Raw genomic sequence first — 23,070 nt, 5'->3', positions numbered from 1 at the left:
ATATCCATCTTTAATGTTGCAACGTAGCAAGGATGGGCTGTAATTATCGGCACTGATGGTGCGAGTGAAGTGTTGTATGTAAAACAAAAAACACAGTGATATGCCTGCTGTTGTCCTCCGTCTAGGTGAGCGTTTGGGGAACAATGGATCATCAGTTACTGATACGGAGTCCCACGGACAGAGAAGGATTGATTATCACCTATAAAACAGGGAAGGATTGACTATCACCTATAAATGATAACTCCATCGTCAACGACACACAGTAGTGGTAAGTATACGTAGACAATGTGTGTATTGTTTGATCCTGTAACAATGTGTGTAAACAATAACCAAGCCATAAATAGTTTCAATCTTCAATAACCTCTATCTCCGTCGTAGAAAAACCCAAGAAATAACATTTCCTGTGGAAAACGTCATGTTTGTTATTCATTTTTTCGTCATCGCTTTTGATTTACCTTTTGTACGTTTTGGAGGTAGGTAATATCATAAAATATGTAACTTTTCGAAGTGTATGAAAATATTGAACAACTTATTTTTTTCAACCGATCAGAATTACTCGTTGCCGGGGTTTAGAATCTTTGTATGTCTCCTTGAATTTATCGCACAGTGTATAGTGTGACAGGAAAGTACTATATCAAGCTTCAAATCTGTATTCATTATGTTAAGCCATTGGCCTATCAGTGTAACGGAGCAAAGATATAATAGAGATACAATGCAAAATAATATATAGAGAATGAATCCCTAATGACATACAAATCAAAACATATTCAAGCGATTCTCAGTTTATTTGATTCGAAAACATATTTACCTAAAGCACAAAGTTCATTTATACTTTGCGAATTTAGAACATGGATAGCCTTATAAACTGAAGCGAATTTCCAATAATATTTTATTGCTATCTTTAACTGTAAGATTCCGAAATTTGTTAAAAGTCATTAAAAAGTGAAATTCATCTTCCACATCAAGGGAGTTACATTGTTTATAAATTTTTGCTTCACTCAAAATGTTTCTGTATCTTCCTATCTCAATTTCCAGTGAGTGAGCCGAAATGCGTAATTTAGTGAAACATTATATTTGACAGGTATATATTTAGATAGAATTGAAGAAAAAGTCTGTATCACTCATGCAAGCATACGAAATACATGTACATGTGTTACGGCAGTATCTTATAAACATTCCACAAGTGATATTAGACCAGGTAAGTATTTTTATCGTGGATACGTTTCCCATACAACGTTAATACCTGTCCACTTAAAGGTGGGATTAAAGTCTCTATCCGAACACATATGTAAAACACGTCATATACAAGTAAGGAGATACACATGTAGATCAAGTTAATCTAGTTCCTGGCTGTTCAGGTTTACATAACATTGTCAAATTCTTGTTTAATTCCATACAGTACTTGTAAATTCCATACAGTACTTGTACTAAGTACTCCCAAGGAAGTAATCTCTACCATTTAGTCAATTTTTGTTATATTTCGTTGTGTTTAAATATGGTATAACAAAATTCAAACTGTAACGCAATACACTTATATTTTTTTTTACAGATCAGTATAATGAATATGATTCCATTTACGACATATTTTTGTGTTTTGTTCTGCAATAGCCCATGTTGACAAGAATTATAAGAAAGGTGTCGTATGCTAACGGCTTCCCCGAACTGGTTAGGGTGGTGTGTTTATATAGGGGTTAATGTGTGTTGATAGGGAGTTATAGTCTGTTACATAAAAAAAATCAGAACGCCGGAACATCAACTCACCTGTAAGGTGATCAGAAAATCATTAGCTGTTAATGATTGCAAAACTGTTTCAGAAATGGTATATAAAACTGAAGCACACTTCATCATATTTTGCTTTGATATTTTAATGATCAACATCTTGGCATACATACATTGTATGAACTTAATGAATCTTGAATTGTAAAACAATTGTATCGTTGAATACTTTTAAATCATATTTTCTGTAAAAAGAATGATCAAACTTAAACATTTTGTTAAAATTTTATGTCATATTGATTTCATTTGTGTTTGTTTTCAGATTTATTGTAAATACCTAAAAAAACAACTTAATATGATTGTTCAATATACATTCTTTTATATCATTTCAGCAAATTTAGCCTTGTATCATTTTTGTGTTCGGGGAATGAGCTATGCTAGTTATTCTCTATTATTTTTACTATTATTATTGTGACTGATTAAGCCACAAGTACGCTTCCAATGATGTCTATAATCAGGAAGCAAAAATATGACACTGGTTACATGAAGCACTATTTAAAGAATGAATGACAAGTTGTGACGATTTGAATTATTTATTTTAACAGAACCATTCCCTTCTACACATTTGGACATTCTTGACATTTGGACTACGAGACTCAATATGACGTAATTCAGTTTACTGGTCTTACTTTGCTAGTATAGTTATAGATACGTACTTATCAAACAAGTCAACCAGAGAACATGCGGGGCGGAACAATGTTATCCCGTCAGATGTCAAAGTGACATAGAATGTATATACATATACAAATGTATAAAGTGTGAAAGTATTATAGGAAGATTTGTTCAAACAAAATACATCTTAAGAAATTATAGTTCAGTTTGATGTAACAGATCTAATCAAATTAAAAAAGGAAAAAATATATATATATATATAAAGATTGGTTTTACTTTAGCCAGAAGATACCCAGACGAGACTAAAATTCTGAAACAAACACATAACATTCCCTTTTTTTTAAAAAGTCAAGCCAACTTTAATAATCATAATCTTTGCAAAAATTGTCCAAGAAAAATGCACTCAGAAAAACAAACACATATCACACTTATTAAGCCAACTGAGTTGAGATCCGTTTAAACTGAGCTTCTCCGGTGTTCTCTCTTCCACCCTTCTTACACAAAACATACGTAATTGCATTTATTGCGATATATTGCAGTACATCTAACATGTACTGCAATATCTAATTACAGTCTTGGTAGCGAACAATGGTGCAGTAAGATATACCAATAAGATGTGGCCATTGTGGTCATGACATTGTCAGACATAATGTCGGTCGTGACATTGTCACACAGAATCTCGATCACGACATTGTCACACAGAATGTCGGTCGTGGCATTGTCAGACAGATTGTCGGTCGTGACATTGTCACACAGAATGTCGGTCATGACATTGTCACACAGAATGTCGGTCATGACATTGTACACAGAATCTCGATCATGACATTGTCACACAGAATGTCGATCATGACATTGTCACACAGAATGTCGGTCGTGGCATTTTCACACGGAATGTTGGTCATGACATTGTCACACAGAATGTCGGTCGTGACATTGTCACACAGAATGTCGGTCATGACATTGTCACACAGAATGTCGGTCATGACATTGTCAGACAGAATGTCGGTCATGACATTGTACACAGAATCTCGATCATGACATTGTCACACAGAATGTCGATCATGACATTGTCACACAGAATGTCGGTCGTGGCATTTTCACACAGAATGTTGGTCATGACATTGTCACACAGAATGTCGGTCGTGACATTGTCACACAGAATGTCGGTCGTGACATTGTCACACAGATTGTCGGTCGTGACATTGTCACACAGAATGTCGGTCATGACATTGTCACACAGAATGTCGGTCATGACATTGTACACAGAATCTCGATCATGACATTGTCACACAGAATGTCGATCATGACATTGTCACACAGAATGTCGGTCGTGGCATTTTCACACAGAATGTTGGTCATGACATTGTCACACAGAATGTCGGTCGTGACATTGTCACACAGAATGTCGGTCATGACATTGTCACACAGAATGTCGGTCATGACATTGTCAGACAGAATGTCGGTCATGACATTGTACACAGAATCTCGATCATGACATTGTCACACAGAATGTCGATCATGACATTGTCACACAGAATGTCGGTCGTGGCATTTTCACACAGAATGTTGGTCATGACATTGTCACACAGAATGTCGGTCATGACATTGTACACAGAATCTCGATCATGACATTGTCACACAGAATGTCGATCATGACATTGTCACACAGAATGTCGGTCGTGGCATTTTCACACAGAATGTTGGTCATGACATTGTCACACAGAATGTCGGTCGTGACATTGTCACACAGAATGTCGGTCATGACATTGTCACACAGAATGTCGGTCATGACATTGTCACACAGAATGTCGGTCATGACATTGTCACACAGAATGTCGGTCATGACATTGTCACACAGAATGTCGGTCGTGACATTGTCACATAGAATGTCGGTCATGACATTGTCACACCGAATGTCGGTGGTGACATTGTCACACATAATGTCGGTCATGACATTGTCACACATAATGTTGGTCATGACATTGTCAGACAGAATGTCGGTCATGACATTGTCACACAGAATGTCGGTCATGACATTGTCACAGAATGTTGGTCGTGACATTGTCAGACATAATGTCGGTCGTGACATTGTCACACAGAATGTCGGTCATGACATTGTCACACATAATGTTGGTCATGACATTGTCACACATAATGTCGGTCATGACATTGTCACACAGAATGTCGATCATGACATTGTCACACAGAATGTCGGTCATGACATTGTCACACAGAATGTCGGTCATGAAATTGTCAGACAGAATGTCGGTCGTGACATTGTCACATAGAATGTCGGTCATGACATTGTCACACCGAATGTCGGTCGTGACATTGTCACACATAATGTCGGTCATGACATTGTCACACATAATGTTGGTCATGACATTGTCAGACAGAATGTCGGTCATGACATTGTCACACAGAATGTCGGTCATGACATTGTCACACAGAATGTCGGTCATGACATTGTCAGACAGAATGTCGGTCGTGACATTGTCACATAGAATGTCGGTCATGACATTGTCACACCGAATGTCGGTCGTGACATTGTCACACATAATGTCGGTCATGACATTGTCACACATAATGTTGGTCATGACATTGTCAGACAGAATGTCGGTCATGACATTGTCACACAGAATGTCGGTCATGACATTGTCACACAGAATGTCGGTCGTGACATTGTCACACCGAATGTCGGTCGTGACATTGTCACACATAATGTCGGTCATGACATTGTCACACATAATGTTGGTCATGACATTGTCAAACAGAATGTCGGTCATGACATTGTCACACAGAATGTCGGTCATGACATTGTCAGACAGAATGTCGGTCATGACATTGTCAGACAGAATGTCGGTCGTGACATTGTCACAGAATGTTGGTCGTGACATTGTCAGACAGAATGTCGGTCATGACATTGTCAGACAGAATGTCGGTCATGACATTGTCACATAATGTCGGTCATGACATTGTCACACAGAATGTTGGTCGTGACATTGTCACACATAATGTCGGTCATGACATTGTCACACAGAATGTCGGTCGTGACATTGTCTCACAGAATCTCGATCATGACATTGTCACACAGAATGTCGGTCATGACATTGTCACAGAATGTCGGTCGTGACATTGTCACACAGAATGTTGGTCGTGGCATTGTCACACATAATGTCGGTCATGACATTGTCACACATAATGTCGGTCATGACATTGTCAGACAGAATGTCGGTCGTGACATTGTCAGACAGAATGTCGGTCATGACATTGTCACAGAATGTCGGTCATGATACTGTCACACAGAATGTCGGTCGTGACATTGTCACACAGAAAGTCGGTCATGACATTGTCACACAGAATGTCGGTCATGACATTGTCACAGAATGTCGGTCATGACATTGTCACACATAATGTCGGTCGTGACATTGTCACACATAATGTCGGTCGTGACATTGTCACACAGAATCTCGGTCGTGACATTGTCACAGAATGTCGGGCGGCCTCAAACAAAACATAAATACATGTTATGTGGCGAAGTGAATTACAGGGTAGCTAATTACGGAAATGACAACATGCACCAGTCATTTGGAATAGTCTTAAGTTTAAGAGTATAATCATTGGCCAGACATTATTCCTGGTGGCACCAATTGTAGATTTCGAGAGCTACTTTGTTAGAGGAAGGATTACTGATAGTTAATGTGTTTGGCATCTTTCTGTCACTAATTCTGCTGCCTTAGCAGCAATCGTTGTTCGACAAGTTCTTTTTTGTTCTAGACCTAAATGTTCGACCGTAGAATATATCTTCACAAACTTTAAATATTTCATTTTATTCGAGATTCCAATTTCGCCTGTAAGTTTTTTTATCATATAAACCTATATAGCAAGGAACATTCTTTCGGTATGGCATTGTCTTTCGATTTCTTCACAAATGGGATGAGAAAGTCTGCTTTAAGGAGTCGATGGAATGCCCTTTGTCGTATACATTAAAGCATTTGTCCCGAAAATGATATTATTGTTATAAAATGCTATTATTTCACACTGCCAAATAGGCTGAAATGTGAACAAAATATGTTATTATATTGTACATGAATTAGTGTACTTAATGCTTTTTAATGCATGAGGCTACTGTTTTGAGTGTTGTGTTTTAAAGATAATCAAAAATATCAAACGTGGACTTCATTCTTTGGTGTATATGTATTTCACGTTTACAAGACTATGTATAGACCTTAGTAAAATGCTATAATGGTACACCATATGGACTATTTTGGTAGTCATAAAATATGATTAATTGCTGTGATTACACGGAAAATATACGGGAGCATTTAATGTGTGTGACCGATTTAATATAGAAGCAATACATTATATCATCCAATGTACTAAGAAAGATAACCGTGTTTTACGTATGTATATGTGATTTCCGATTTCCGATTTTTATTTTTCTCAGACATAACAAGAGGTCAATGTTACAATACACGGAGGATAACAATGATATAATGCAACATTGATAAACTTATGATGACAAGTTTTTCTAGAAATTTTACATTGTATATTTTGAAAAGCCTATGCATTTTGATTACTAGGATAAGAACAGTAATCATTCTGTTTAACAGATACGTGTTTATATCTTAACACATAATGATTTTCATCACCGATTTCATTAAGATATATTGCGAGTTTTTTTTGTTTTTTTTTTTGTATGTTTGTTTGTTTGTTTGTTTGTTTTTTGTCAATATTCCAATCCATCTTTCGGTTTCAATGGGTAATGCCTATTTTACGTTATACACCTAACTGTATATTGTCTTACTTTTGTCTTTAGTTTTACAAGGAAGCTTTCAAACTCAAAATTGTTTTTAAAAAAAATACAATATATATGCCTTATTAGGGGCTCACTTTATCATTAAACCATTTTTGGATAAACTAATCTTGTAATCTTTATCTACAACAAGTTTCAAATTATCAATGGACATGATTTCTGATATTCACAGATAAATCAAAACCAGTTTCTGTGAACATGTTATGAACATTCTTTAAAGAGAAAATAACTCCATTGTTCAATTTCAGGATTACATGTCGATCTGTGTTGGGGAAAATGTTGTCATGTCAACATGCCTATGACAGACTCACTTGTAGTGAATTGTATGTTTATTATAATAATTACACCATATGTACTGTACATGTATATAGTATATTATGTATATCTCATACTACTCTATGGAGAGATTTCGTCTCTCAGTAGTGGGGATTTATTAGGAAGCACGAGGAGAGACAACTTGTATTGAGGAAGATCAATATAAGTAATGTAGGTCAGCGATTATCTACTGATCAATTGACACAACTTGTGTTAGTAGATCGCAGTTCATATTTGTTATACATTAGATTAAATGATGTTATAGTTTTTGTTCACCAATTTGCCCCAATGTATTGGTTTAGTTAAATTAAATCAATATTGATACACATACATGAATATCAATAGTTGTATTTTGCAGTAATTAGATATAAGAAGGGGTATGTTTATGGCAATAGTATAATATTTTGTGATCTATTTAGAATATATCTATCTTGATTAAATATTTGTATCTATACTGCAAAATTTACATATCTATATATAATATAAACCACATGATAGTGCATATCATGCACACGGGTTAGAATAAAAACAACAACACAATATTTAGAACATAATATACATCCCAAAGTTTAAATATAAACGTAATATTTAGCATATAAATCTGATATAAAGCAAGGTATTTCTGTTTCCCTCTTATTTTTCACTGACCTGATGTCTTCAAATGTTAGATATTCTAAACATGAAAATAATTATAAAGAGTACTAAATAAATCAGTTTCATCCTGTTGAACGCACTGGTATACATGAGTTCCAATCTGATCATAAAATCTAGGTCTAAATGATGAGATTATTCAACACTTCAGATCGACCTATTTCGGTCTAGCGTATGGCTGAACACGCTGACTCTACAATATAAATGGCATTTCCTCTGATACAATAAAAAGAAACGTCGACGATGTTTTCAGACCCGATCATTTGTTCACTTTAATGTACGTAGCACACAGGCCGGGGTCAAGGGTTCACAGAATAAACTTGTGCACACAACGTGTCACCTGTCTTCCCCTGCCTTACCCACATTATACTACCTGTTCGTGCCTTAAATAGAAAACTCCCCACAACAGGTTTTAGCAAGGCAGTTAACAGGTAAACAACATCTTATTCAGCAAGGAGTCAAAACACCGAAGGTAAGGAGAATTATACTGCAATCATATTGTTATGTTATTAAGTCAATTATGTATTTATACTTATTAAATGTTTATCTAAGGTTAATACTTATCTTGACGTAAGTAATGAGTGATTTTACGTGGTTATTGATGAGTATGGGTGTGTAGTCTGTATGTAACATACCGTAAGTCAGGCATACCTATAACGTCAGTGATGTATGAATTAAGTATACAATTAGACAGACCTTACTGTATTTGATAAACACATACGCTGAAAAGGTGTGGACACTCACACCATCACTATATCATTACTGCTACATGTTTGTTATAACAAATGATTATCTGTTTTATATGTGTGATGTTGTTTATTTAACTACCATGATGTAATGTACAGTAAGCATAGTGTTCACTTAACTTAACATAGCAGTTATATACAAACTTACTTTTTACCTATTTTTATTAATCATTATGACCATGAGTTTTAACAAGAATTCCTAGAGGGATCATGTCTCCCATCATTGAATGCTCTTATCGGTCCTATGAAAGACAGATATTTCCCCACTTGCCCCTTCTTTCCCCCCTTTCTCATAATCATTTAATAACAATTGGAATTCAAAGAAAGATCTGATGACTTCCAAGGAAATATTGGTAAAAGATTTCAATTGTCAAAATTCACGCTGGCCGCCTGTTTTGCTTGTCCGACCCAGAATTGAACGGATATGACTAGGTAACAAAACCTACTCATTAAGATTGAGGGACCGAGGGGGACCTACTCATTAACATTGAGGGACCAAGTGAACTTAATCATCATGATTGAGGGACCAAGTGAACTTAATCATCAAGTTAGAGGGACCAAAGGAACTCAATCAGCAAGTCTGAGGGACCAAGTGAACCTAGTCATCAAGTTTGAGGAACCAAGGGAACCTACTCATCAAAATTGAGGACCAAGGGGAACCTAGTCTTCAAGTTAGAGGGATAAACAAGAACCTACACATCAAGATTGAGGACCAAGGGGAACCTAATCAACAAGATTGAGTGACCAAGGGGAACCTGGTCATCAAGTTAGAGGGACAAACAAGAACATACACATCAAGATTGAGGAACCAAGGGAACTTAATCATCAAGATTGAGGGACCAAGGGGAACCTACTCATCAAGATTGAAGAACCAATGGAACCTAGTCATCAATATTGAGGGACCAAAGGGAACCTAGTCATCAAGTCTGATGAACCAAGGGAACCTAGCCATCAAGTTTGAGGGACCAAAGGAACTCAATCATCAAGTCTGAGGGACCAAGGGAACCTACTCATCAAAATTGAGGACCAAGGGGAACCTTGTCTTCAAGTTAGAGGAACCAACAAGAACCTACACATCAAGATTGAGGACCAAGGGGAACCTTATCATCAAGATTGAGGGATCAAGAGGAACCTGGTCATCAAGATTGAGGACCAAGGGGAACCTAATCAACAAGATTGAGTGACCAAGGGGAACCTGGTCATCAAGATTTGAGGACCAAGAGGAACCTAATCATCAAGATTGAGGGATCAAGAGGAACCTGGTCATCAAGATTGAGGGACCAAGGGGAACCTATTCATTTATTCGATGAAACATCTTTCTAGTACGTCTCAAGAAATAGCGATAACAAATTTCTATTGGCTTCCCCTACCTGACTCCAAATAAAATGGTCGGAACTAGGTATCAAGGGGAACCTACACATGATGAATACAATCCCAGTATTTAGCAAGAAACAGTGTTAACAATGGTTGTTTATAGACGAATCACAGACGAAGAGCGATTCGAATAGCCCGTCATCTAATAATGGTGGATTAATATTTTCAAAAGGACATCAATGCCAGACCTTATATCTCATATGTATCGTATTACGATTGTTTCCAAAGATGCTTAGCGGAAAAATACGTTATAATTTCCATCATGGGGTCCACTGTGAATCCATTGCACTATATTATAAATCTCCGTGAAAGGAGATTAAATTTGTGGCTATGGTATCATTATCACACAAGAAGTTTCGCCATGTTAACACATATAACATAATATTAAAACACTTACTAATAACGCATGTCCAATCCACAGCTACTTTCCTTCCGGTTAAAATCATACCTTCGTGCACTATGATGAACCATAGATCTCCGGATAGTCATGCAAATACCTTGTCGAAAGTCATGTCTGTTCCAGTGAAATGCGTAAAAAAAACCTGTAAGACATTCCCAGACGACAAACCAGGCTAAATGCTAAGCTGATATTTTAATATTTTTTTCAACGAGGATGGAACAATGTTTACTCTTATTGACAAGTAATTATTTTAAATATCAATATGTTTCTTGTCTACAACAATTAAAACCATCAACAGATGACTTCATATACATTGAAGCATGAACGAAGGGAAAAAAGACATTTGAAATCTGTCGGTGAAAGAACTTTAAACAATAAACAATGTATGAGTTTTTAATATTAGCACATATATTAATATTATAGAGAATATGATTGTAGGGATTAGGCGACAAGAGTGGGCCCTTACATCTATACTAATCCATCTCCCAATATATTTCTCTTGTTTAATATTGAGCCATCTCCTACTACCTTCCTCTAGTATTCTATCAAGCAATCTCCCACTACCTGTCTCTAGTTTTATATATAGCCATCTCCTACTACCTTCCTCTAGTTTTATATCAAGCAATCTCCCACTACCTGTCTCTAGTTTTATATTGAACCATCTCCTACTACCTGTCTCTAGTTTTATATATAGCCATCCCCTACTACCTGTCTCTAGTTTTATATTGAACCATCTCCTACTACCTGTCTCTAGTTTTATATATAGCCATCTCCCACTACCTGTCTCTAGTTTTATATATAGCCATCTCCTACTACCTGTCTCTAGTTTTATATTGAGCCATCTCCTACTACCTGTTTCTAGTTTTATATATAGCCATCTCCTACTACCTGTCTCTAGTTTTATATTGAGCCATCTCCTACTACCAGTCTCTAGTTTTATATCAAGCAATCTCCCACTACCTGTCTCTAGTTTTATTTTGAACCATCTCCCACTACCTGTCTCTAGTTTTATATTGAACCATCTCCTACTACCTGTCTCTAGTTTTATATTGAACAATCTCCTACTACCTGTCTCTAGTTTTATATTGAACCATCTCCTACTACCTGTCTCTAGTTTTATATTGAACCATCTCCTACTACCTGTCTCTAGTTTTATATATAACCATCTCCTACTACCTGTCTCTAGTTTTATATATAACCATCTCCTACTACCTGTCTCTAGTTTTATATATAGCCATCTCCCACTACCTGTCTCTAGTTTTATATCAAGCCATCTCCCACTACCTGTCTCTAGTTTTATATCAAGCCATCTCCCACTACCTGTCTCTAGTTTTATATCAAGCCATCTCCCACTACCTGTCTCTAGTTTTATATCAAGCCATCTCCTACTACCTGTCTCTAGTTTTATATTGAACCATCTCCTACTACATGTCTCTAGTTTTATATTGAACCATCTCCTACTACCTGTCTCTAGTTTTATATATAACCATCTCCTACTACCTGTCTCTAGTTTTATATATAGCCATCTCCCACTACCTGTCTCTAGTTTTATATCAAGCCATCTCCCACTACCTGTCTCTAGTTTTATATCAAGCCATCTCCCACTACCTGTTTCTAGTTTTATATCAAGCCATCTCCCACTACCTGTTTCTAGTTTTATATCAAGCCATCTCCTACTACCTGTCTCTAGTTTTATATCAAGCCATCTCCTACTACCTGTCTCTAGTTTTATATTGAACCATCTCCTACTACCTGTCTCTAGTTTTATATCAAGCCATCTCCTACTACCTGTCTCTAGTTTTATATCAAGCCATCTCATACTACCTGTCTCTAGTTTTATATCAAGCCATCTCCTACTACATGTCTCTAGTTTTATATCAAGCAATCTCCCACTACCTGTCTCTAGTTTTATATTGAACCATCTCCTACTACCAGTCTCTAGTTTTATATTGAACCATCTCCTACTACCTGTCTCTAGTTTTATATATATCCATCTCCTACTACCTGTCTCTAGTTATATATATATCCATCTCCTACTACCTGTCTCTAGTTTTATATATACCCATCTCCTACTACCTGTCTCTAGTTTTATATATAGCCATCTCCTACTACCTGTCTCTAGTTTTATAGTGAACCATCTCCTACTACATGTCTCTAGTTTTATATATAGCCATCTCCTACTACCTGTCTCTAGTTTTATATTGAACCATCTCCTACTACATGTCTCTAGTTTTATATTGAACCATCTCCTACTACCTGTTTCTAGTTTTATATATAGCCATCTCCTACTACCTGTTTCTAGTTTTATATATAGCCATCTCCCACTACCTGTATCTAGTTTATATCAAGCCATCTCCCACTACCTGTCTCTAGTTTTATATATAGCCATCTCCCACTACCTGTCTCTAGTTTTATATATATCCATCTCCTACTACCTGTCTCTAGTTTTATATATAGCCATCTCCTACTACCTGTCTCTAGTTTTATATATATCCATCTCCTACTACATGTCTCTAGTTTTATATATAGCCATCTCCTACTACCTGTCTCTAGTTTTATATTGAACCATCTCCTACTACATGTCTCTAGTTTTATATTGAACCATCTCCTACTACCTGTTTCTAGTTTTATATATAGCCATCTCCTACTACCTGTCTCTAGTTTTATATATATCCATCTCCTACTACCTGTTTCTAGTTTTATATATAGCCATCTCCTACTACATGTCTCTAGTTTTATATTGAACCATCTCCTACTACCTGTTTCTAGTTTTATATATAGCCATCTCCTACTACATGTCTCTAGTTTTATATTGAACCATCTCCTACTACCTGTTTCTAGTTTTATATATAGCCATCTCCCACTACCTGTCTCTAGTTTTATATATATCCATCTCCTACTACATGTCTCTAGTTTTATATATAGCCATCTCCTACTACCTGTCTCTAGTTTTATATTGAACCATCTCCTACTACATGTCTCTAGTTTTATATTGAACCATCTCCTACTACCTGTTTCTAGTTTTATATATAGCCATCTCCTACTACCTGTTTCTAGTTTTATATATAGCCATCTCCCACTACCTGTATCTAGTTTATATCAAGCCATCTCCCACTACCTGTCTCTAGTTTTATATATAGCCATCTCCCACTACCTGTCTCTAGTTTTATATATATCCATCTCCTACTACCTGTCTCTAGTTTTATATATAGCCATCTCCCACTACCTGTCTCTAGTTTTATATATACCCATATCCTACTACCTGTCTCTAGTTTTATATATACCCATCTCCTACTACCTGTCTCTAGTTTTATATATATCCATCTCCTACTACCTGTCTCTAGTTTTATATATACCCATCTCCTACTACCTGTCTCTAGTTTTATATATATCCATCTCCTACTACCTGTCTCTAGTTTTATATATACCCATCTCCTACTACCTGTCTCTAGTTTTATATATACCCATCTCCTACTACCTGTCTCTAGTTTTATATTGAACCATCTCCTACTACCTGTCTCTAGTTTTATATATAGCCATCTCCTACTACCTGTCTCTAGTTTTATATTGAACCATCTCCTACTACCTGTCTCTAGTTTTATATATAGCCATCTCCTACTACCTGTCTCTAGTTTTATATATACCCATCTCCTACTACCTGTCTCTAGTTTTATATATACCCATCTCCTACTACCTGTCTCTAGTTTTATATTGAACCATCTCCTACTACCTGTCTCTAGTTTTATATATATCCATCTCCTACTACCTGTCTCTAGTTTTATATATACCCATCTCCTACTACCTGTCTCTAGTTTTATATTGAACCATCTCCTACTACCTGTCTCTAGTTTTATATATAGCCATCTCCTACTACCTGTCTCTAGTTTTATATTGAACCATCTCCTACTACCTGTCTCTAGTTTTATATATAGCCATCTCCTACTACCTGTCTCTAGTTTTATATATACCCATCTCCTACTACCTGTCTCTAGTTTTATATATACCCATCTCCTACTACCTGTCTCTAGTTTTATATATATCCATCTCCCACTACCTGTCTCTAGTTTTATATATATCCATCTCCTACTACCTGTCTCTTGTTTTATATATATCCATCTCCTACTACCTGCCTCTTGTTTTATATATATCCATCTCCTACTACCTGCCTCTTGTTTTATATATAGCCATCTCCTACTACCTGTCTCTAGTTTTATATCAAGCCATCTCCTACTACCTGTCTCTAGTTTTATATATACCCATCTCCTACTACCTGTCTCTAGTTTTATATATACCCATCTCCCACTACCTGTCTCTAGTTTTATATCAAGCCATCTCCTACTACCTGTCTCTAGTTTTATATATACCCATCTCCTACTACCAGTCTCTAGTTTTATATATACCCATCTCCTACTACCTGTCTCTAGTTTTATATATACCCATCTCCTACTACCTGCCTCTTGTTTTATATATACCCATCTCCTACTACCAGTCTCTAGTTTTATATATAGCCATCCCCTACTACCAGTCTCTAGTATTATATATATCCATCTCCTACTACCTGTCTCTAGTTTTATATATACCCATCTCCTACTACCTGTCTCTAGTTTTATATATACCCATCTCCCACTACCTGTCTCTAGTTTTATATATACCCATCTCCTACTACCTGTCTCTAGTTTTATATATATCCATCTCCTACTACCTGTCTCTAGTTTTATATATATCCATCTCCTACTACCTGTCTCTAGTTTTATATATACCCATCTCCTACTACCTGTCTCTTGTTTTATATTGAACCATCTCCTACTACCTGTCTCTAGTTTTATATTGAGCCATCTCCTACTACCAGTCTCTAGTTTTATATCAAGCCATCTCCCACTACCTGTCTCTAGTTTTATATATAGCCATCTCCCACTACCTGTCTCTAGTTTTATATCAAGCCATCTCCTACTACCTGTCTCTAGTTTTATATTGAGCCTTCTCCTACTACCTTCACCTAGTTTTATATTGAGCCTTCTCCTACTTCATTTCTCTAATTTTACATTAAGCCATTTCCGACTACATTTGTGTAGTTTTATATTAAGCTATTTCCCACTACCTTTCTTTAGATTGATATAAAGCATCTCCCTCTCCCTCTTTTTAGTTTGATATTGAGTAATTTTACAGTTTTTTCTCTTGTTTTATATTAAGCTCTCCCCGACTACCTTTCTATAGTTAATATTGAGTCATTTCCCTCTGCCATTCTCTAGTTTTATACTAAGCCATCACTCACTTAATTTCTCTAGTTTTATATTAAGCCATCCCTAAACTACTTTTTCTAGGTTTTAGCCATATATGTATACCCGTGTTTAGGTTCTCTCACTTATGGGTCTAAATCAACAAGCACTTGTGCGTTTCCCAAGCGGATATCTTGCTTTAGTTAAGAATAGGATTTAACAAATCCTGTCACTAACGTGTGGGAAATGATATCGGGGAAAGAGTGCTCTGGTACATGTTTTGAGAAACATTTTTATATAGGTTGCTCCACCAGTGTAGGGCTACAGCACACAAATGGTTGTGATATATGTCTATTTACACAATGTTCAGAGTCTACAGTTATGTTACATAGTGCTGTCTGCCCGTATTTCGTTCCCAGGCATGACTATGTCACTTGCTATATACAAGCTAGATGTTTCTTGTCTTGCTACTTCAGATTATGTAATGAATAAATGTAAATATAGACTTTATCTATTTTACAACAATTGCGAAACAAATTACATATATCATTCTTGTTGGCCCGGATGGATGGGTCTTACTGTGAGAGGAAACCGGAGTACGTGGAACCTAGTTAAAAGGCAAGTCTGTTGCCACTGTGCCACCCGACCACCTGTACTTTATGTCGGTAAGATTACACCTGTATTAAGTGTGTACATACCGACACATTTGTACTGGACGGAATATGCACGGATATGTTGAGTGACAGGGATTAGTGATTTAAATTGAGTGATAATGATATATTTTCATTTGGTCCTTATTTTTCCATTGACACAATGGTAAGAGTCAGTTGCCAACATACGCCTATAGCGCCCAGTGCCTCAGGCTGTAACACCCAGGGGATGTAGGAATACAGAAAGCTGTTTTATGTAAACAAAACATATGGCCGCCAACAACGAGGTATCGCTTGATGGAGATTTACACAAACACTTAGTTGTATCTGTTTAAAATTGCCATAAAATGTGTTTATTGTTTCTTATATGTAATTCATTATACATACTTCAAATGTATTTCCATTGCCGTATAAATAAGTAATTCGTCAACAAATTTACCAAAAATGCCATTCTGTCGCCTGCTAGACTTGGCCCAGGTCATTGAGTATAAATGTAAAAGTTGTTTAAAATAGAATGTTCCTCGCGGTCCACATATTGTCGAGTCAACTAATGCCCATGCTCAATTTTGAGCAGTGTATCCACATCTAATCAAGTGACACTTCAAAATACCCCAGGTTTCTTCACGAGCTCCACTTTCCATTTACATGTGTTCCATTTCCACAGCTTACTATAGTGGCCGGCCGCATCACTTATGCTTTACGCGAATATTAAGTCACGCGATTTCGCAGTTCACCGGGAAATAGCTTTTTTTTGTCAATTTAAAAATGTATTTTGTATATAGGTTCAAATATGCGAAATTAACCGTTGACAGAAACAAAAAGTGTTGGTTATCATGTTCATTTTCAACGCACTATTTTTTCAGCTGATCATGTGATATTAAAAAAAACAGGTGGTAATTTGTTTGTTGGTTCAATTTTCAAAATTTACGGAAATGGTGAGGCAATGTAAATATAAGCACTGAAAAGTGGTTTAACCGGGATCCCATGTTGCATTTGCCCAACATACATTTTGCTGACATATCAACTATAACAACATTAAAACCACTGATCATTGCTTAAATAGATTAAATGTTTCGTGTTACGGTATTTACATTTCCTATTTCGAGTCTTACAGAGTACCTTATACAGTGGAACTGCCCTAAAAAGATCATGCATGGTACTTAAATATTTGCCCGGTTTGGAGTGTTAAGTTTGGAGAAGTGATCCATTTTGACCGGCCACGATTTGGGTATGATATTGATCGGATGGCGTTTCGTATCTTTGAAGGAGTATTGATATTAAGGAAGTTCATATGAAATTCATAGAATGCAGTGGTTATAAAAAATTAAAATGAATTGAATAAGTTCGAAGTTCTAATTGCAAACGTATGCCAAATTAATATATTTTCACTTATGACGAAATGCATCGGCATTGACCTGTATCTTCATGTCCATATCTGTGCGTGTGGGGCACGAGAAGGGGAATCTATTTCATTCAAAATAGAATGGTTTTACAAAAAGAAATAAGAAAAATGTTTCAAATATAATCCAGTTCTTATCGACCTTATTCAGGACATCGGTGTTGCATTTCAAAGTAAAGCCTGATCTACGCTTCCTTATCTTGTGCGAATTTGCCCACTGCAAAAAAAAAAAAAAAAAAAAAAAACCGTTGGGAGCCTCATGCAAATTTGATTCGAAACAACTCCGACTTTTTGACTTTGTGATAGTAACAGACTGTACCGCTTCAATGATTCATGATTTTAGCTTGACCGTTTGATAAATATACAATAAAATCGTAATGCACCTCTATTCGTAAGTGTCGTGTACCAATTTACCTGCTACACGCCTATGCCCCAAGACCAGTACGGGTGTTGATTTCACAGTCGATTTGCCGGGCCACAGTTTCATATTCACTCAGGTTGGGGCTGTTTACAGAAGTAATTTTTAGTATATTTTAACCATTCTTCACACAAAGTCGGTTCGGTATTTATTACTATGATAAAGAAGGATCGATTCGCCATTTCGATCGAGGGGTGATTGGTTTTCATAAGGATCGGTTTTGGGAAGTGACACTGTACATGACTGGTTAAACAATATAAAATGATATCAAAATTCAATAAAGATAAATAGTTTCACGTCAAACATCGGATCAGACAAAAAACGCCGTCTCTTTTGTTCATACTGTTGACGAACAGTTGACACAAATCATTATATCAACGAAAATGCTAGCTTCCATAAATTGCCTAATTAATTTAATTATCTAAAATGTACAGCTATAAAATTAAGTATTTTTCTGTAATTGAAATAACTATAGAAGTATTGTAGTGCCTGGCGAAATGAAAGAATTTGTCTTTTGCTTTTGTTTTTTTGTTTGTTTGTTTGCTTTTGTTTTTTGTTTTTGTTTTTGTTTTTGTTTTTTTGTTTTTTTGTTTGTGTTTATATATATATATATATATATATATATACAGGGGGTACTGGTAATGTATCCATAATCAATTAAGTATACACACAACACAAAGCAATATACACAGTCTTCTTTTGTTTAATTGAAATCAAATAGAAACAAATGAAAAAAATTAGAACAAAGTGTCATTAATCCAGGAAAATTTGTCAACTGGCACAAAATACATCGACATATATAATCCGAGTATGTTCCAAGGATTTGTTCTAGAATTTTAATGTGAAACACATATCTGGAGCATTGATACTGAGATACTGGAATTCTCCTGTTTTTTCACACAGCACTTTCAACTTTTTTGGAGTTGATACAGAATTAAAACCTCCTTGCACTACTGAACTTATACGCAATAGCTGGTCATTACAAGTACGCTTATATGACCTTATGGCTGATGATCTATGGCAAGTTTTTTTCGGCCACAAGCTGATCATCTACCCCAGCAGCATACAATATCGTGGCTGCAGTTGCACGAAGTGAATGATTAGTGTAAAATACAGTTAATTCTGCCGTTTTGCAGAGTCGTGAAACTGTCTGTTGTAGCTGGTGGGTTCCAACAGGAGAGTCTGACTACCAGTAATCTGGTAAAGGGTAATTCCTAGGCCGCAGATATATTGTATCGCACTTCCCATTCTTTGATCTATAAATGTAAAACAAATATCGTAATAAAATGATGTCTATTACCATGTACAGAAAAATGAATTTTAATATTTTATTTTATTTTAATACTTACTTTACTAATTTTTGTTTTATTACATAGGCTCGTCAACCATATCATATCACTCGTATAATTAAAAACCAAACATATATCAAAGCTTACTTAGGCTAATGTAATACTTGTAAATCTTGATTGGGCATCTCTCTGGGAAAAGTGTATTCTCGTTACACCTGGTGACTTTTGGTGCCAGCTTTCTATGTAAATGAATTTCAAGAACTGAACTGTGCACTTCATGCATTCAGTCTATTAATACTATTCATCACATATAACACAGGTAAAGGTAATACTACCTAATATGTTACCTTTGTCATACCTTTGGTATGTAATGACTAGCATTGAAATGGTTGGACGCACACAGGTAGAACTACCGAGTTATAGACAATAGGCTACAAATCTCGTTTGTATTTAAAATTAAAGGTGTTCTATATTAACACAAATGGTTGCTATGTTTTAAGTTAGAGATAAGCCTCAAACTGTACAATATACTAGTATGTGAGAGAGATCAAATCTCGGCCTCGATTCTATTCTCTCTCACACATATTGTACAGTTTGAGGCAGATAGATTTTTATCAAGTTACTGCTTTGGAAATAATTAAACTCCTTATGTTTTGTTATGATTGGTAATAAATTGTGATATATTCAAACCATTCCGAAATTGTCAGTTTTACATACTAAAGTAGTGGCATTTCACTTTTCACTTTAGGTCTTATCCTTACACCCAAGCTAATATTGTGAAAAGAAAACACATTGACACAAAACAGGTAAATTTCTCCTCAAAATAGCTTTTGTATTGTGGCAGCACGTCACACAAACTTGTATATGATATTTCTATCACTTTCTTTAGTTATTTTTCTTGAGCTTAAGATCGTGTTTTTATAACTTTTGAAAAATAACTAACTCGAGTGAAAGAAATACTATATGCAAGACTACTCTTTGTGTAACCTCTATGCCATTAGCTAAGGTAATTTAATGACTGCCACTCCTGTCTGCAATATGTAAAAACAATGTACGATTGTGGAGAGTGTGGGCTTTTCGAGGCTGCAGTATGTTTGTGTTTGTCTCCATTGATTTATAGTCTTTATAGTCCCAAAATAATGAGCGTGCAGCAGAAGTAGAAAACACCCTGTTTAGAGACTCTGCTATGTCTATGCAGGGGGATAGAACACAATGACTTGCTCAACTAATGACCAAAAGTGAGGTATTAACAAGGAAGATATTAAACAAGGATAAAGTTTTTGAGAGAAAGATAATATCCCAAATTTATCTTACAATCATGCAAAAGGGGAAGGGGCAGCAGGTAGAATCTTCCCCACCCCACCCCACCCTACCGAAAGGACAGTTTTGTGAAGGTATTAATATATATAAGGGTGTTTTTAAAGTTGTATATTGCTTAAGGGAGGACGGGTATACTCCACGGAAAAATAATCTTTCTGGCTCACAGTGTCCGTCTATTATATGCATGTTTGATAATTTTAGAATAAGTGCATATCAAGTGGAATTTTCTTCTTTGTACAGAACCGAGCATGAAGTACCTACTGTTACTACTACCAACACTTGTAATCTGTGCCAACATCGATGATGATACTGACTGGAGTACATTTGTGGATATCAACGCGGAGGTAACACTGCATTGTAACAACAGCGTGACAATGATACAACAGGGAGAGATTGGGCGATGGACTGTACCATCTGAGGAAATACTCACCGATAACCACAACGATTCAAACTTTCAAGTACATTCGATGTATGGAATTGAGGGATACGCTCTCCTGGTCAAAAAGGTTACTACAGAGACTCAGGGTGTTTATGTATGTATCATATACAATGGAGTCCATGCTCGAGAGCAGGTTTTACGGTTGGTTAACTATAACGGACCACAGTACGAAAACCTGTCTGAGAAATATGAAACGCATATCATCATTGCTGTTGTCGCCACAGCGACATTCATAGGCCTTCTTCTTATCGTTTGCCTAACCTATCGCTTCCGGTATCGGTCTGCAGAAGAGAAAGTGTTCGCGCACAACTTCCAGGAACAAGCAGATGTTAGGAAGAGTCGGACGATCGCTGATACCGTGAGTGCCCCAGAAGGTAAATCGGCATACGACAACCCTACACCGAGTTATTCTACAAATATGTAAGCCACGTGTGTTGTGTTGTACAAAACAAACCCAAACCTTTCAATATTGACTGGTACCCTGTAACATCTTCGGTACAATGAAATCGAGGGAGAAACGTGAATTATGTCTCTATATCATGACTATCCGAGATCACGTGCTTCTGATAAACGGCGAATGCATTGGAATCATTATCAACTAAAGAAGTTTAGCCGATGCCTTAAATATATGCACAATGTATCTGGGCTAGTGTTCCCCACACAAACGTGGACTATTCTAGTATTTCATGTGGTTACCATAATCATATACGTGTACATGGATGATTTATAATATCAGAGACTTATATTCAAACAATGCATACTAACAATCCAATTAACTGTAGTAGTAAATATGAGTTACTATATCATTATACCTACCTGATTTAATCATATATATTGTAACACTTAAATCTTTTGATATATTCCATAATCGTTCATTATTTGCCAGGTGTGAAAAAGACTCGTGTTTCAGTAGTAGTACAAATGTGTTACTATATATATAACAATCTGTCAATCATGGAATGTGTTCCGTGTTTCTGTGGACCTAAGCTACATATCATTATATGAAGCCAGACGTCCTTTTAGATTACACAGCTGTAATCGCCATGACTCAATGTATACCAGGTTATTGATTTCAGTTATTGATATCGATTATTCTTTTAACATTTAACATTTCAACATTAATTTAGACCTAATTTGATTTTCATATCTTAATTCCTTGATCGGGTTTACACTTTTGGCTGCGATTATCACTGACAAGTTCTAGAGGGGCGAAATTGCTGTAAGGTGCAGTTTAATATTCATTATTCTGTAAATCATAATTGTTACTATTGTTTAAGGGTGCTATTCGTTTTTGTTTTGTACATTTCATTATAATCGAGAAATGACTAGTTATCTACGTGTTAGCTTTGTTTTTGGATTTTTTAACATTTATAAGACATTTATCCATGACAGTAATTGAACACATACTGCTTGTATTATCATTATATTATACATTTTTGCAATATATTTTTATTAAAACCACATTGTTTGTACTTGTTTTTCATAAAGGGCCACCCTGCACTATCACTGGATACAGCCACCGTTTGGAGTTCCACATACACTATCATTGAAAAGTGTGTTTTAGTTTGGAACTATTCACATCGTAACATCATGTGTACATGTGTTAATTCAGTGTTAAACACTACTCCAATACGTCTCTTTTGATACGT

The 23,070-nt window shown here is 36.0% G+C and overlaps 1 protein-coding gene across 2 annotated transcripts; it reads left to right on the top strand.

The window, feature by feature from the left end:
* The first annotated feature begins 8,535 nt into the window (after window positions 1-8,535).
* On the top strand, window positions 8,536-22,884 carry LOC117329352. Of its 2 annotated transcripts, none has more exons than XM_033887274.1 (2): window positions 8,536-8,642; window positions 21,223-22,884. In XM_033887274.1, exon 2 carries the CDS (start codon window positions 21,231-21,233, stop codon window positions 21,843-21,845), a length of 615 nt encoding a protein of 204 aa, XP_033743165.1. In that variant the 5' UTR covers window positions 8,536-8,642; window positions 21,223-21,230; the 3' UTR covers window positions 21,846-22,884. The 2 variants fall into 2 exon arrangements, with proteins under 2 accessions (XP_033743165.1, XP_033743166.1); XM_033887275.1 differs by lacking the exon at window positions 8,536-8,642 and adding an exon at window positions 20,446-20,468.
* The last annotated feature ends 186 nt before the right edge of the window (window positions 22,885-23,070 follow it).

Source organism: Pecten maximus, chromosome 6 (genome assembly GCF_902652985.1).
Source record: "Pecten maximus chromosome 6, xPecMax1.1, whole genome shotgun sequence".
Taxonomy (NCBI): domain Eukaryota; kingdom Metazoa; phylum Mollusca; class Bivalvia; order Pectinida; family Pectinidae; genus Pecten; species Pecten maximus.
Note: the sequence above shows the minus strand (reverse complement) of the source record. Positions and strands in the feature narration are given on the sequence as shown.

Excerpts from the sequence above, each read along its gene's own strand:
- LOC117329352 (XM_033887274.1), top strand. The coding sequence starts at position 21,231 with ATGAAGTACCTACTGTTACTACTACCAACACTTGTAATCTGTGCCAAC.